Source organism: Lutra lutra, chromosome 5 (genome assembly GCF_902655055.1).
Source record: "Lutra lutra chromosome 5, mLutLut1.2, whole genome shotgun sequence".
Lineage (NCBI taxonomy): Eukaryota > Metazoa > Chordata > Mammalia > Carnivora > Mustelidae > Lutra > Lutra lutra.
In genome coordinates, this window is record NC_062282.1 from 161,343,566 (window position 1) to 161,359,962 (window position 16,397).

Here is a 16,397-nt window from a genome sequence, read left to right on the forward strand (position 1 = left end):
GGTATTCAGAGGGCAAATCTGTAACTATAAGTTGTAATGTACACCATGGTAACTATATTCAATAATATTGTATTGTATATTTGGAAGGTACCAAGAAAGTAAATGTTAAGATTTTTCACCATAACAACAAAATAGTATTCAATCATTGGATGTGTTAACTAAATTTATTGTTATAATCATTTCTACACACACACACACACACACACACACATATAATTATGTAGTCATCTTAAATTTATACAATGTTGTATATGTATGTATCAATTGTACCTTAATAAAGCTAGAAATAAAAACATATAGCAATGGAGAGTGGAATGGCAGTTACCACTAACTGTATGAGGTGATGTATTTGAACACAAGTCCATCTGCTCTATGTACAGCTAATCCAAGCACTGAAAAATAAGGTGTACGGAAGGAAAATAGTTTATTCAAGAGAAAGTCAAACAGGAGGACAGGAGAGCAAACTCAAATCTGCCTCTCTGAATGGGGAAAAATAAATATTTTTATAATCATAAGGGTTGAAATTATGTATTATTCATTAAAAGGGCAGAGACACTTATAACTATTTATGAGGAACAATCAGGCATAAGCATTGAGTAAACATGTACTTCACATATATCCTCCGTTCATTTTGGGGTGGTGACTTAGCACAAGAACAAGGCAAAATTCAGCCCCTGATGTCAGGAGGTTATTTTAAGTCAAGGAGAAGGGGATATGGGCTTGTTGTGCTGGTATAAACTGGATTGATTCTTAGGCTTGTTATTGCTAGGAGGAATGAAGGGCTTCCTTGTTCACAGGCTGAAACCATATGGGATGCCCTTCAATCCGGGCTTCTTCAAAGACAGCTAGTAAGTTTGTTAGTGGAGTCTGAAAAGACACAACAAATGATTAGGGGTAAACAGTTTCCTGAGAAATAAGCTTTAAACTTTCAGCTAGTTTCAACTTCATTAACCCTACAGGACATAGGTTCAATGATAGATATGTTAATTAGTTTGTTTTTGTTGTCATTCCACAATATATGTATATCAAAACACCACATTGCACAACCTAAATATTTATAACTTTTATTTATCAGTTTAAACTTCAAAAAAGCTAAAAAAAAAGTTACAGGCTTACAAAATATTTTCACATTAATTCTCATAGCAACTTACTAATGGAGTCATTATTTCCCTAAAGGTATGGGGGAGGGGGAACAAAGCTAAGCTGAGGATCAGAGTGATTGTGACATGTTAACTCATGAAATTTCCATCTTGAAATGAAACAACTTTCTTTTCTTATTACAAATGAGACAAAGCTCCAATAAATGATTTCCAGATGACATCATGCTATTGGCTTACTCCACCTAATATCTAATACACAAGCTGGAAAATCAAGAAGATTTCAAAAGACTGAGCCAGTGTCAGTGGGGTCTGAGACTGCTTCTGGGGTATCTGGCACTTGGAAGCTGTTGATCCAATCCCCAGAGGTGACTGAGACTACCCAGTAACCGTATTGAAAGTAACCATATTGAAAACCATATTGAAAGTTCCTGCAAGCCCTGAGCTAATGGGAATACCAAGTTAACAACCATTACTTAGCACCTCTACAGGTAAGACTGTGTGTAAAGGTTCTGTCTATCCATATGTTCTTCACCATGATGGACATACATCTGGAGATCTGCCTGCTTATTTTTGCCCTGCCTGATTCCTGATAATTTATTTAATTATTTATCTGGGGAAAAGAGAAACCATGTTTCTCCACATCAACTACATATTAGAACCAGGGTGGGGAGAAAGCTTAAATTACTAATGGCAGCGTTACATCACCCTGATCTTGGATGAGGAAGATAATTTCCATGTGCATTATTAAGATCCACCACTAGGAACCCTATTATCAGCTACCACTACTTGATGATCAATGAAATAATTCTTTATTCATTGTTTTCCACACTTGCCTGGTGGTAAGGATAAAAACCTGAGACCTTGATAAACACCCACTTTCCTCACCCATTCTGGAAATTTTATTTTTTATTAAGTTTTTCATTTTAATTCCAGTATAGTTAGCATACAGTGTTATAATCGTTTCACGTGTACAATATAGTGATTCAACAATTCCATACCTCACCCAATGCTCATCATGACAAGTACACTCCTTAATCCCTATCAACTGCTCAACCCATCCTCCAACAAACATCCCCTCTGGTAAGCATCAGTTTGTTCTCTTTAGTTAAGTGTCTGCTTATTGGTTTCTCTCTCTCTTTCTCTTTCGTTGTTCATTCGTTTTGATTCTTAAATTCTACATGTGAAGGAAATCACACAGTATTTGTTTTTCTCTGACTTATTTCACTTTGCTTTATACTATCTAGCTCCATTTATGTCGTCACAAATGGCAAGATCTTATTATTTTGTATGGCTGAATATTATTCCTGTGTGTGTGTGTGTCCCACATATTTATTCATTCATCAAACAATGGACACTTGGGCTGCTTCCATAATTTAGCTATTATAATAATGCTGCTCCTGTAATCCAGTAATTGCACTACTGGTTATTTACTCAGAAAATACAAACACAGTAATTCAAAGGAAAACATATACCTGTCCCTGTCATTTTAGATTCAGTTTTCCTGTAATCCCTATGTCTTCATAATCCTCAGATAATTTCTACAATTTGAACAGGGAGACACTTGTCCAGAAAATAAGCCACAGGAGTAATTTGGGCTATTTTTACCCAGTAACACTGTGGGAGGGACAGTGCAGCAATTGTCAGTTGTGACTTCAAAATAATTAAGGAACAAATTTGTTGTTTTTGAGATCTTTCCTCTGTTCTTTGTCAGTTTCTAACAAGGATTTGACAGCACAAGTTCTCCGTTTAATCCAGCATCTCATTATTTAATCTTGATGATTAACAATGCAAAGATTAGCCTCAATGAGAAGTCAAATATGTGAACTTCACAAAGGCCAAGCCAGGCATCCAAATGCCACCAAGGTTAGAGCTGCAATGAACACCACAAAAGAACCTAAGGATTTCAGGCAAGACTGAGCATGAATGACAGTGTTGGTAGGGATACTCATTGAAAATTCATACTAATGTGAGAACTTTTTTTTTTAAAATAGTTTATTTATTATTTGACAGACAGAGATCACAAGTAGGCAGAGAGGCAGGCAGAGAGAGAGGTGGAGGCAGGCTCCCTGCGGAGCAGAGAGCCCGATACGGGGCTCGATCCCAGGACCCTGGGATCATGACCTGAGCTGAAGGCAGCGGCTTAACCCACTGAGCCACCCAGGTGCCCCTAATGTGAGAACTTTTTGATTTTCTATTTTTATCTCATTGAGTCTGATACTACATTTATAACCCATGGAGAACAGAAATAGTCTTCCCCTATATTTTTTCCGTGTATATATTTTCCATAAAGAATTTTTACTTTCTGATATAATTCTCAACTGCCTTTACAACAGTTATTCCTTTGATCTGCCTTTCATAGAATTAGAATGCTCCCATTTCTTTGCAGAGAGTAAAAATTCCTGAAATGCAAGGAAATAGAAAACTCTATGTCTAGTTGGAATCAAATCTGCTTCCCCAGGTTTAAAAACATTTAAAGGAATCAGTATACTTTTGTAATTAAAGACAGAACCCCATACATATAAATGCTATGCACAAAAGTGTTTTTATTTTTTATTTATTTTTAACATCTTAATTTAATTTTATTTTTTCAGTGTTCCAAGATTCATTGTTTGTGCACCACAGCCAGTGCTCCATGCAATAAATGCCTTCCTTAATACCCACGACAAGGTTAACACATCCCCACACCCATCTCCCCTCCAAAACCCTCAGTTTGTTTCTCAGAGTTCAAAGTCTTATTTTAAAAAATTGTTTATGGTTTTACAATGATAAATGAAAACTTTAAGCTTCTCCAGTAAACACATTTTTTGTTGTTCTTTTTTTGTTAGACAGTGAGTGAAAAACAACATACTGGGATATAAAGTCTTGGAAGACCATCTAAATTATGTACAAATAAATGAATCATCTCACATATAAGTATCTCTTTACACACACACACACACACACACACACACACACACACACACAGTTCCATACACGGATTCCAAATAATTTCAATTAAAAAAACCAATGCCTTAAACACATTTATACATACATTTCTTTCCTCTAAAGAAAATAACCCACGCACTTATGTGAAACATTCCCACAAACCAAACACATTCCAAGAGATTGATCCTGATTCCTTCTCATTTCTGTCTTTCTATCCCATATCCTGCTTTGCTCTCCTTAGTAATTTCTTTCCAGCATATCTTCTGCACTTCCTTCATCAACATTTCCATTGCCCTGGAAGAGTTTTTGATTCTTATTTTTTTTTAAATGTGAATATGATCTATAGTTACTGTCTTTGGGAGATGAAGGATGACCATACCTTCTGTTCTCTAGATTTAGTTAATTACTCACAGATATATTCTGCTGTGATACCTTTGGACAAGAACCATCCTTGCCTCCTTTTCACACAGTACCCTTGCCATGGAATTTCACTTACATTCACCAACATTCTACTACAAATGATTATCTGATGCCAAACCCATGTTTAGAAATTTTATTCCCAATTCTCAATAAGTTTTTCTTCTTGGTATTCTCTTTATCTGTCTAAGTAAGCAAAGATCTTTAATCTCTTCTTGTGGATTGGAAGGTATTTTTGGTATTAATTATAAAGGTATTTAATTTCAGTAAAAGGTAAAAATAACTTTAGTTACATCATCTTGCCTGCACAGGTGACTGTAGTTTGAGAGTAAGATACACTTGACCAATATTCAATTAGGTTCCAACTATCTGGTTTTTGACCCTAAGCTCACTTATTTCTTGAATGTACACTTCTGCATCTATAGCGTAAAGCAAAAGCTATCTGTTACTTCTATTTTAGGAATTGTCATTGATGCTCCAACTAGATAATGTTTGTAAACTGTCAGGTTATATATACGTTCAAATATATAGATTATATATATATATATATGTATATATATGTATATATGTATATCTATATATGTTATTATCTATATTATATAAATACTATACATAGAGAGATATATATCTATCATCTATCTATCTATATTTATATCGACTAAGCCTCATTGGATAATTGCTTTTTTCTCCCAAGTACATCTCTATCAATCACTCCTTGAACTAAGCATGTCCTTCTTGTCATGTCAACTATACTGTACAATTAAAATGAGTATTTACAATATCACCCAGTGAGTGAGTTTGACTATACTTTAATAGACCAACAAAATAAATTACAAACAAAAACTTCACCTGGGCAGATATCTGAATCCCTACTAATTTACTGACTCTTGGAGAAGAGTCATCATGCAATATGTCTTTGCTTGTTCCTGGAAGTATTATATCTGATCGATCCATCTGGAATTCCAATGATATTCATGTCCCATCCATGTGGCTCACTGAGCAATAACATTGGAATTTTTGTTCTTCATCTGGTCACTCCATCCAGTTTGGAATCTAAAAAAGAAGAGAGAGATTCTGCTGAAAAATCTGCACTTCAAGGATCAGAATTAAGGTACAGCAGGTTAGATTTCATTTACAACATCAACCAACTCATATGACAGTTAAAAAACACAGCATTGACATGTGATGTCAGACTGGTGTAAGGTGGTATCTCATACATCTGCCTGACATCACATTTCAATTATTATTATTATTATATGGTTTCATATGTGGAATATAAAATAACACTGGATAGGATCATAGGGTAAGGGAGAGAAAACTAAATAAGAAGTCATTGGAGAGACCCTTAACTATAGTCAACAAAATGAGGGTTGCTAGAGGGGATGATGGTGGGGGATGGACATTAAGGAGGGTGCATGATGTGATCAGTGCTAGGTGTTATATACAACCGCTAAATTAGTGAACACTACATCTGAAACTAAGGATGTACTATATGTTGGCTATTTGAATTTAAGTTAAAATATTCTTTAAAAAGAAATGTGGTATCAGAATACCAAAATAGTGGTAAACTTAGAACAAAAATGAAAAAAAAAAAACATGGTTACCAGCTGAAATGTGAAAGTATTTAATTAATTAGGTTTGGCACTGAATTATCTTAAGATTGTAGACTATTTCATAAGAGGAGATCTTAAGTTCTAAACCAGTCATTCTTACGTGTTTTGGTTAAGGAACAATGGATAGTCACTATTTAAAGAATGACAAAATAACAAAATCAGATTTTATTTTATTGGTGAAAATGATGTCTTGTCATTTAATATGGTGAATAGTAGAAATTAAATCCTACAAGTGTATTTAAGTATGATCAAAATATGTGGATTAGCTTAAAAAATATTTTGAAGTTTGCATTCTCCACTCAGTCAGGAGGCAGGATGGTATACATCCTTTGCCTTTAGATATGAAAGTCTAAACGAAACTTCCCAGCCAGACCATATACAGCCTTAAGCTTTGGATTCTGTTTGCCCAATGCTGGCTTTCTGGATGACAGAGCCTGCCTCTCATGTCTGAATTTTTTTCCCTAAAGTAAGTCTTTTGTGTAAGATGTAGTGAGAGCTTCTAGGAGGACAATGACTTCATTGAGCTCAAGATCAGGTCCCATAAAATTTTTTGTGAGCCTGCCTGTTCATACATATTTGGTTAATGAATGTTGATATGATTGGCAGATTTATTCCTGAACTTGCTAACTTGCTTTCTTTTAATTGTTTTCCATTGGTATGGGGAAAAGGGCTAACAATTTCTCTCCTCAATACATCATTGGCTACTTCTGTGGTCTTCAAGTCACACACACATGCACACACATTGTGATAGATTTATAAGAAGGAGTAGTAAAATTCATAGCATGTGACAGTGTTGCTACTGATTGGAAAGTTTGCAGTTGTGAAATAAAAACTAATGGATTACATAAAGTAACTGGTATAACTTAGTTTATTAAGGTGGCTCCCTGAAGAAATAAAATGTTTTGGAGTTGATCATTTCTTAAGTTTTCATGCAAAGGAATCAAGCTGGTATTCATTTTGATGACTAAATTTAACTCTGAGAATCAAACACTATTGAAAATAATAAATGTTTAATTTTAAAAAGAAAATGCAGAGCATTTTAATCACCTGACATCTATTAAAGTGTCTACATCAGGATGTATAAGGTATTTTATCAGATTTATAGACTCAGTCAATCAATTTGACATGACACAAAATGATGGCAATCATTCCTCTACTGTCTGGGGTCACACTTTGAAAGTTCTGTGGTTATCCAAAGTTATCCAAAGGTGTCAGCCAGTTTGGTTAGTTATGACTAAGACAGGTATGGAAGATAATTAATGCATGTCTCTGTGTTGCTAAGAAAAGAATGTAACATAGTGTCCAGATGTTATTCCTGACTAAGCGCCCCATAACTTGGCCAGGAATAGCCTTCTCATAGTGTGGTCCATTTCACCAACAATAATTTGTGCTCTTCTTGGAAATGCAGATTTCAGTAACTCATCCTAAGCCTAAGCATTGAATTTTCTGGGAATAAGGTCTGGAATCTGTATTTTAGCAAGCAATCCAAGTGTTTCTACTGGACAGTAAGAACTGAAAGTCATGAATTAAAGCTTAAAGTGGTTCAAAGATCCAAGTACAAAGAGTAGAGAAAGGAAGTAGAAAGAACCTGCTGGCTGAGGGACTCTTCCAACTACAGGACAGAAGTTACTGATTTTCACCAAAGCTTGTTAAAAGTTTTATCTGCATAAAATACTCCAAAAACTGATGGAAGATACCTCTTTCAGATGCCCATATCCCTTTTTCTGGAGGATCAAGCTGGCATAGATACAAAGGTTAATTGGGTAGAAGCCATAAAATACTTGAGGCAATTTCTTTATATTTCTCTCTATGTAAGTGAAATAAAATTTAATGTAAGCTGACTTTAAAATACAGTAAGGATGTAAATCACATTTTCAAGGTGTTCTTTTGATGGCCGAGTAACCAAATCTTAGATTGCTTCCATATCCTGGTTATTTTAAGTAAATACACTGCAATAAAAATAAGGGTGCACATATATTTTCAATTTAGTGTTTTCATTTTCTGGTAATGTTCCATAGTGAGACTAGTGGGTTGTATGGTATTTCTAATTTCACTTTTTGAGGTACCTTTATATTGCCTTCCACAGTGGGTATACCAACATGTTACATGTTTGTCAATACTGTGTGAGGATTCCTTTTCCTTCACAACCTTGCCCACACTTGTTATTGCTTGACATTTTTATGCTAGACATTCTGAAGTTGTAAGGTGATAAGTCACTTTGGTTTTGATTTACCTTTCCCTGATGACAAGGGATGATAAGCATTTTTTTCATATATCTGTTGGCCATATGTACATTTTCTTTGGAAAATATCTATTCAAGTTTTCTACCCAGGCAAATTCTACCAAACACTATTTTTTTGTTTTTATTTAAATTCAATTAATTAACATAAAACGTGTTATTAGTTTCTGAGGTAGATTCAGTGATTCATTAGTCTTATATAATGCCCAATGCTCACTACATCTCATGCCCTCCTTAATGTCCATCATCCAGTTACCCCACCCCTCAACTGTTCCCCTCCATCAACCCTCAGTTTGTTTCCTATGATTAGGAGTCTCTTATGGTTTATCTCCCTCTCTGATTTCATCTTGTTTTATTTTTCCCTCCCTTCCCATATGATCCTCCATTTTGTTTCTTAAATTCCACATATGAGTGAGATCATATAATGATTACTTTTCTCTGATTGGCTTATTTTGCTTAGAATAATATCCTCTAATTTCATCCATGTTGTTCCAAATGGCAAGATTTCATTTTTGATGGCTGACTAGTATTCCATTATATATATCCCATTCCAGCATATATCGCCACATCTTCTTTATCCATTCATCTGTTGATGGACATCTTTCCATCTGTTGATGGTCTCTTTCCATAGTTGGCTATTGTATACATTGTCACTATAAACATTGGGGTGCAGGTGCCCCTTCAGTTCACTACTTTTGTATCTTTGGGGTAAATAGTAGTGAAATTGCTAGGTCATAGTGTAGTTCTATTTTCAACTTTTTGAGGGACCTCCATACTATTTTCCAGAGTGGCCGAACCAATTTGCATTCACACCAGCAGTATAAGAGGGTTCCCCCTTACTCCACATACTCTCCAATATCTGTTGTTTCCTGAACTAGTTATTTTTTCCCCATTATGACCAGTGTGAGGTGGTATCTCATTGTGGGTTTGATTTATAGTATCTGATGCACAGTGGTGTTGAGCATTTTTCATGTTCTGTTTGTCATTTCTATGTGTTATTGTAGAAATGTCTGTTTATGTCTTCTGCCCATTTCTTAATTGGATTATTGTTCTTTGAGTGTGGAGTTGATAAGGCCCCTGTAGATTTTGGATCCTAGCCTTTTATCTGATGAGATATTTGCATATATCTTCAGTCATTCCTTTAGTTGTCTTTGGTTTTATTGACTGTTTCTTTTGCTATGCAAAGCTTTTCATCTTGATGAAAGTCCCAATAGTTCATTTTTTCTTGTGTTTCCCCTTGCCTTTGGATATGTGTTAGCAAGAAATTACACGAGCCGAGGTCACAGAGGTTGTTGCCTGCATTCTCCTCTAGGATTTGATGGATTCCTGTCTCACATTGAGGTCTTTCCTCATTTGAGTTTATTTTGTGTGTGGTGTAAGAAAATTTTCCCAGTTCCATTTTTCGCATGTGGCTGTTCAAGTTTTACAACAACATTTGTTGAAGATATTTTCTTTTTTCCATTGGATATTCCTTCCTGATTTCTCAAACATAGTTGACCATAGAGTTGAGGGTCATTTCTGGGGTCTCTATTCTGTTCCACTGACCTATATGTCTGTTTCGGTGCCAGTACCATGCTGTCTTGATGGATCACAGCTTTGTAGTACAGTTTGAAGTCAGACATTGTGATGCCCCAGGTTTGGTTTTCCTTTTCACCGTTTCTCTGGAGATTCAGGGTCTTTTCCTCGTTCCACAGAAATTTTAGATTATTTGTTTCAGCTCTGTGAAAAGAGTTGATGATATTTTGATAGGAATTCCATTGAATATATCGATTGCTATAGGTAGCAGAGACTATTTCAACAATGTTTGTTCTTATAATCCATGAACGAGGAACTCCCCTCCCATTTCTTTGTGTATTCCTCAGTTTACTTCATGAGTGTTCTATAGTTTTGGAGTACAGATCCTTTACCTCTTTGGCTAGGTGTATTACTAGGTATCTTATGGATTTTGGAGCAATTGTAATGGGATCAATCCCTGAATTTCTTGTCTGTCTCATTGTTAGTGTATAGAATGCAACCTGATTTCTGTGCATTGATTTTATATCCCGTCATGTTGCTGAATTCCTGTAATGTTCTAGCAGTATTGGGTGAAGTCTTGGGGTTTTCCACAAAAAGTATCATGTCTCTGCAAAGAGTGAGAGTTTGACTTTTTTATTTATTTATTTATTTATTTATTTATTTATTTATATTCAGATGTCTTTATTCCTTTTTGTTGTGTGATTGCTGAGGCTAAGACTTCTTTTTTTTTTTTTTTTTAATTTCTTTCCAGCATAACAGAATTCATTGTTTTTGCACCACACGACTTCTAATACTATGTAGAACAACAGCAGTGACAGTAGACATCCTTGTCATGTTCCTGACCTCAGGGGTAAAAGCTTTCAGTTTTTCTCCATGGAGAATGATATTCACTGTGGACTTTTTCATAGATGGCTTTTATGTTATTGAGGTATGTCCCTCTATCCTTATACTTTGAGAGTTTTAATCAAGAAAGGATGGTGTAGGGCACCTAGTTGGCTCAGTCGGTTAAGTGACATACTTTGGCTAAGGTCATGATTATGGGATCCTGGGATCAAGTCTCACATCAGGCTCCCCCTGCTCTCTGGGAAGCCTGCTTCTCCCTCTTCTGCCTGCTACTTCCCTATCTTGTGCTCTTTCTTTCTCTGTGTCAAATAAATAAATAAAATCTTAAAAGAAAGAGAAAAAGAAGAAAGGATGTTGTACATTGTCAATTTTTTTTTTCTGCATCAGTTAAGAGGATCATATGGTTCTTGTCCTTGCTTTTAATGATGTAGTGTGCCTGGTGTCGGATATTAAGAAGGGCACATATTGCATGGAAAACTGGGTGTGGTACATAAACAAGGAATCTTTGAACACTGAAAAAAAAAATAAAGTAATGTATATCACATTGATCGATATGTTGTGTTGAATCACCATTTCTACCCAGGAATAAATCCCACTTGGTCATGGTGAATAATCCTTCTTAGTTACTCTTGGATCCTTCTGGCTGGTATTTTGGTGAGAATTTTTGCACCCATGTTCATCAGGAATATTGTTCTGTAATCTCCTTTAGGATGGGGTCTTTATCTGGTTTTGGGATCAAGGTAATGTTAACCTTATAGAATGACTCTGGAAGCTTTTGTTCCATTTCTATTTTATGGAACAGTTTCAGAGGAATAGATACTAATTCTTTAAATGTTTGGTAGAATCCCCCTGTGGAACCATCTGGCCCTGAACTCTTATTTGTTGGGGGATTTTTGATTACTACTTCAATTTTATTGGTGGTTATGGGTCTTCACAGGTTTTTTATTTCTTCCTGTTTCAGTTTTGGTGGTTTGTTTATACATCTCTAGCATGCATCTTTTTCTTCCAGATTGCCCAACTTGTTGGCATATGGCTGCTTTTATTTTATTATATTTTTTTAAAGATTTTATTTATTTATTTGACAGAGAGAGTGAGATCACAAGTAGGCAGAGAGGCAGGCAGAGAGACAGGAGGAAGCAGGCTCCCTGCTGAGCAGAGAGCCCGACGCGGGACTCGATCCCAGGACTCCGAGATCATGACCTGAGCCGAAGGCAGCGGCCTAACCCACTGAGCCACCCAGGCGCCCCATATATGGCTGCTTTTAATAGGTTCTTATAATTGTTTGTATTTTTGGTATTGTGTGTGATCTCTCCTCTTTAATTAATGATTTGATTATTTTGGGTCATTTCTCTCTTTTTTTTCTTTTTGATAAGTCTAGCCAGGTGTTTACCAATCTTGTTAATTCTTTCAAAGTTAATTTTGTGGTTGTCCCATTCATTATTTAGGTGGATGCTATTTAGCCTCCATGTATTTCCCTTCTTTCCAAATTGTCTCATGTGATTGATTTCTAGTTTCAAAGTATTTGGGTCTGAAAATATGCATGGAATGATCCCAATATTTTTGTACTATTTGAGACCTGCTTTGTGACCCAGGATGTAACCTATTCTGGAGAATGTTCCATGTGGACTTGAGAAGAAGGTGTATTTGTTGTTCTAGGATGGAGTGTTCTGAATATATCTGTGATGTTGATCAGGTCCAGTGCATCATTCAAAGTCCTTCTTTCCTTGTTGATCTTCTGCTTAGATGATCTGTCCATTGTTGTGAGTGGGGTGTTAAATCTCCTAATGTTATTGTGTTATTATCAATGGGTTTCCTTAACTGTGTTAGTAATTTGTATATATAATTGGCTGCTCCCATACTTGGGGCATAAATATTTACAATTGTTAGATCTTGTTAGATAGAGCCTTCAAGTATGATATAGTGTTCTGAGATTTCCAAGTTTCACTATTATATGTGGAGGTTTGGGCCTTTTGATTATTTGTTATATAGTTATATAAGTTCTTTATACATTTTAAGTATTGACCTCCTATCAGACATATAATATGGAAACATTTTTCACATTCACTAGGTGACCTTTTTTGTTCCATTAATAGTTTTCTTCCCTGTGCAAAATATATTTATTTGATGTAATCCCAGAAGTTTATTTTTGCTTTTGTTTCATTTGCTGAAGAGACACATCTACAATAATGTTGCTAAGGCCAATGTCAATGAAATTACTACCTATGCCTTCTTGTAGGTGTTTTATGGTTTGGTATCATTAATTTAATTCTTTAATTCATTTTTAGTTTACTTTCATGTGTAGTTTAAGTGCTTCAATTTCATTACTATTGCATTTGGCTGTCCAGTTTTTCTAGAAATATTTATTCAATAGACTGTCTCTTTCACGTTTACATCCCCACCTCCTTTCTTGGTAGATTATTTGAACACATATGTGTACGTTTTTTTTCCTGGCCTCTCCATCCTGTTCCATTAATCTAAGTGTCCATTTCTGTGCTAGGACCACATTGTTCTGATGGTTATATCTTTGTAATATATTTTGAAACATGGGGTTATGATATCTTCAGCTTTATCATTTCTCAGGACTGCTTTGACTATTTGGGGTCTTTTATGATTCCTTACAAATTGTAGCATTATTTATTCTAGTTTTCTGAAAATGATATTGCATTTTGAGAGGGCTTACATTGAACTTGTAAATTGCTTTGTGTAATATAAGCATTTTAACAATATTAATTCTTCCTGTCCATGAGCATGGAATATCTGTCCGTTTTTTTTGTGACTTTTTCAATTTCTTTCAAAAATGTTCTCTAATTTTTAGCATATAGTTCTTTCAACTCCTTGGCTAAATTTACTCCTAGGTATTTTATTCTTTTTGGTGAAATTGGTTTAATTTTAATTTCCAGCCATTTTGCCATTAGTGCAGAGAGATGCAAGATTTCTATTTATAAATTTTTCATTCTGCAACTTTACTGAATACATTTATTATTGTAATAGTTTTCTGTGGAGTCTTTAGTGGGTTTTTGTTTGTTTGTTTGTTTAGTATTGTCATCTATAAATAGTGACAATTCTACTTTTTTCAGTACCTCTGCATGACATTTCTTATTTCTTATTTCCTTCTCTTATTGCTATTTGTGATATGGATAAACCTAGGAGGTATAATCCTAAGTAAAATAAGTCAGGCAGAGAAAGACATATGTCATATGCTATCATTTATATGTGGAATCTAAAAAAAAAAAAATTAAAAATGAAGAAACAAACAAACAAAAATACAATAGAAATGGATCCATAAATATGTAAAACAAACTGGTCATGCCTGGAACTGGGAAAGGGTGGCAGAGATGGGCAAATATGGGTGAAGGGGAATGGGAGGTACAGCCTTCCAGGTACAGAATAGGGGATATAGTCAATGGTATTGAAATAGATTCATATGATGACAGATAATAGCTACACTAGTGCTGAGATTAGCATAACCTATCAAGTTTTCCAATAAGTATGTTGCACCTCTTAAGCTAATATAACATCACCTACCAAATATAATTCAATTGAAGAGGGAAAAAATGTTGTCCTTTCTACCCCTTCTTAAAGGCATTGAATTTAAGCTTGCTGCTCGTCGATTCTCTGATTACAGACAACAAAGGGAGACTAACAAAACCCATTCTACTGAACAGATAAATGTTATTGAGGCTTGAGTGTGTATTGGAGCACTCAATAGTCCACGTTCTGATGGAACTTCAACAAGTTAAATACATAATATTGGGGTTTCCAAAATATAGTTTAGTTCATATGACATATTTAGTATATGTTACACCTGAATCACAAAAATATTTATTAGAGCATTCTTACGCTATGCCAAAATCATTTTGACTACAACCATTATTATGATAAAACAAAAACAAAAACAGAAACAGCTGTATGAATTTAAGAATTATTTAGCTTATTGAAAGAGGAGAATTAAATTTGAGGTAGAACAAGTAAATATAGAATGTGTTGGAGCATTGATGGAAAAAAATGTGCTATTTCATATTCTGGTTAATTACTGTCCTGCAACTTAAACATCTTTATGAAGTAAGAAAATTCTGTTTCCAGCTCCCCTGAGAAAGAGCTCGTATTATGCAGTCAATTGCTGTATTGTATGGACCTGCTTATATGCATGTATTATGAAAGCATCCACTGTCTTTCAGGTGAAGTTGCTAAGGAGAAAGCATGGAGACAGGAAATGAGACATTGAGCACAGACTTCATTCTCTTGGGCCTTTTTCCTGGGATGAGACATCCAGGACTCCTTGTCTCTCTTGTCTTCCTCATCTATACCATGGCTATCACAGGAAACATCACTTTGATCCTCCTCATCTGGGCAGATCCCCACCTCCACACCTCCATGTATTTCCTGCTTAGCCAGCTCTCTCTCATTGACCTGGCTTTCATCTCTAGCATAGTGCCAAAAATGCTGGTTAACTTTTTCTCAGGAAAAAGGAAGATTTCCCTGATTGGCTGTGGAACCCAGATCTTCTTCAGTTTGACTCTGGGGATTGCTGAGTGTCTACTCTTGACCCTCATGTCTTATGACCGCTATGTGGCTATCTGCAATCCTCTTAAGTACCCAATTATTATTAGCCACCAGGTGTCCCAGAAAATGGCCATTGGATCCTGGGTGGGAGGGACTCTGGCATCTTTGGCCCACACAGCCTGTGTCATGCACTTTCCCCTCTGTGGCACCCGGGAACTCCACCACTTTTTCTGTGAGGTCAAGGCCATCTTGAAGTTATCTTGTGAGGACATATCAGCCTATGAGAAAGGAGTACTAGTGACCAGCATTGTTGTGGTTCTTCTCCCCGTAAGTTTCATCCTGACTTCCTACACACTAATCTTCCTACAGATCTTGCAAATAAACTCCCGTGAGGGAAAGAGTAAGGCCCTGGCTACCTGTTCCTCCCATCTGACTGTGGTCATCTTTTACTATGGCCCAGCCATGCTGATATACATGAGGCCTGGATCTTCCCACACCCCCATCCTGAACCAGGGTCTCTTTATGTTTGACACCATCCTCACTCCCATGCTGAACCCCCTTATCTACAGTCTAAGGAACAGGGAGGTTGTGGGTTCAATGAAGAAGGTACTGAGGAGATGTCCTATTCAGAATAGGCGTCCATGTTTCAGTTACTAGACACAAAACTTCCAAGTTCAAATATCCCTGGGAGGCAGAGAGGTCTGAGGAAACAATGGGACTCCCTGTGTCCCCATTTCCTCTCCTCTTTTCTCCTGATAATATCAGTTTCACATAACAAAACCAATGAATTCTCAGAAAAGAGAGGAAAAAACAACTCTACCATTTTTAAGAGGTCTAAATCACAACCAATTCCCTATGTGAAAATGAGCTTTCACCTAATCCCCTTATCTTGCTTCATTTCTTATCAATTGCAATGGAAAAACCCTCTTCTTTCTTTTAGATGTAGAAAAAGGTATAAGACAAGTATAATGTTCTTGGGAAGAAAATACAGAATTTTTTCTAAGATCACAACTCTTTTTAGAGTTCATCAGTGACAAACTTCCAAATATCCATTAGTTCCAGGTTTTTGGGCCAGTGAATAAAGCAAAGTAAGTACTTCCTAACAGTCCTCACTTTTACCCATCTGGTAACAATAAACCATGTCCTTTAACCTCCTAAATATCATGGTTGTTTTTATCCACTTCACGTTTCTTTCCATAATCTCTATCAATAATTGCATACAAATGTTCCAGCTCTGACCCT

The 16,397-nt window shown here is 35.8% G+C and overlaps 1 protein-coding gene across 1 annotated transcript; it reads left to right on the forward strand.

Annotated features, from left to right (window-relative positions):
• The first annotated feature begins 8,235 nt into the window (after nucleotides 1-8,235).
• LOC125101284 (olfactory receptor 2L2-like) lies at nucleotides 8,236-15,812 on the forward strand. The gene is made up of 2 exons (XM_047731854.1): nucleotides 8,236-8,252; nucleotides 14,852-15,812. Exons 1-2 carry the CDS (start codon nucleotides 8,236-8,238, stop codon nucleotides 15,810-15,812), a joined length of 978 nt encoding a protein of 325 aa, XP_047587810.1.
• The last annotated feature ends 585 nt before the right edge of the window (nucleotides 15,813-16,397 follow it).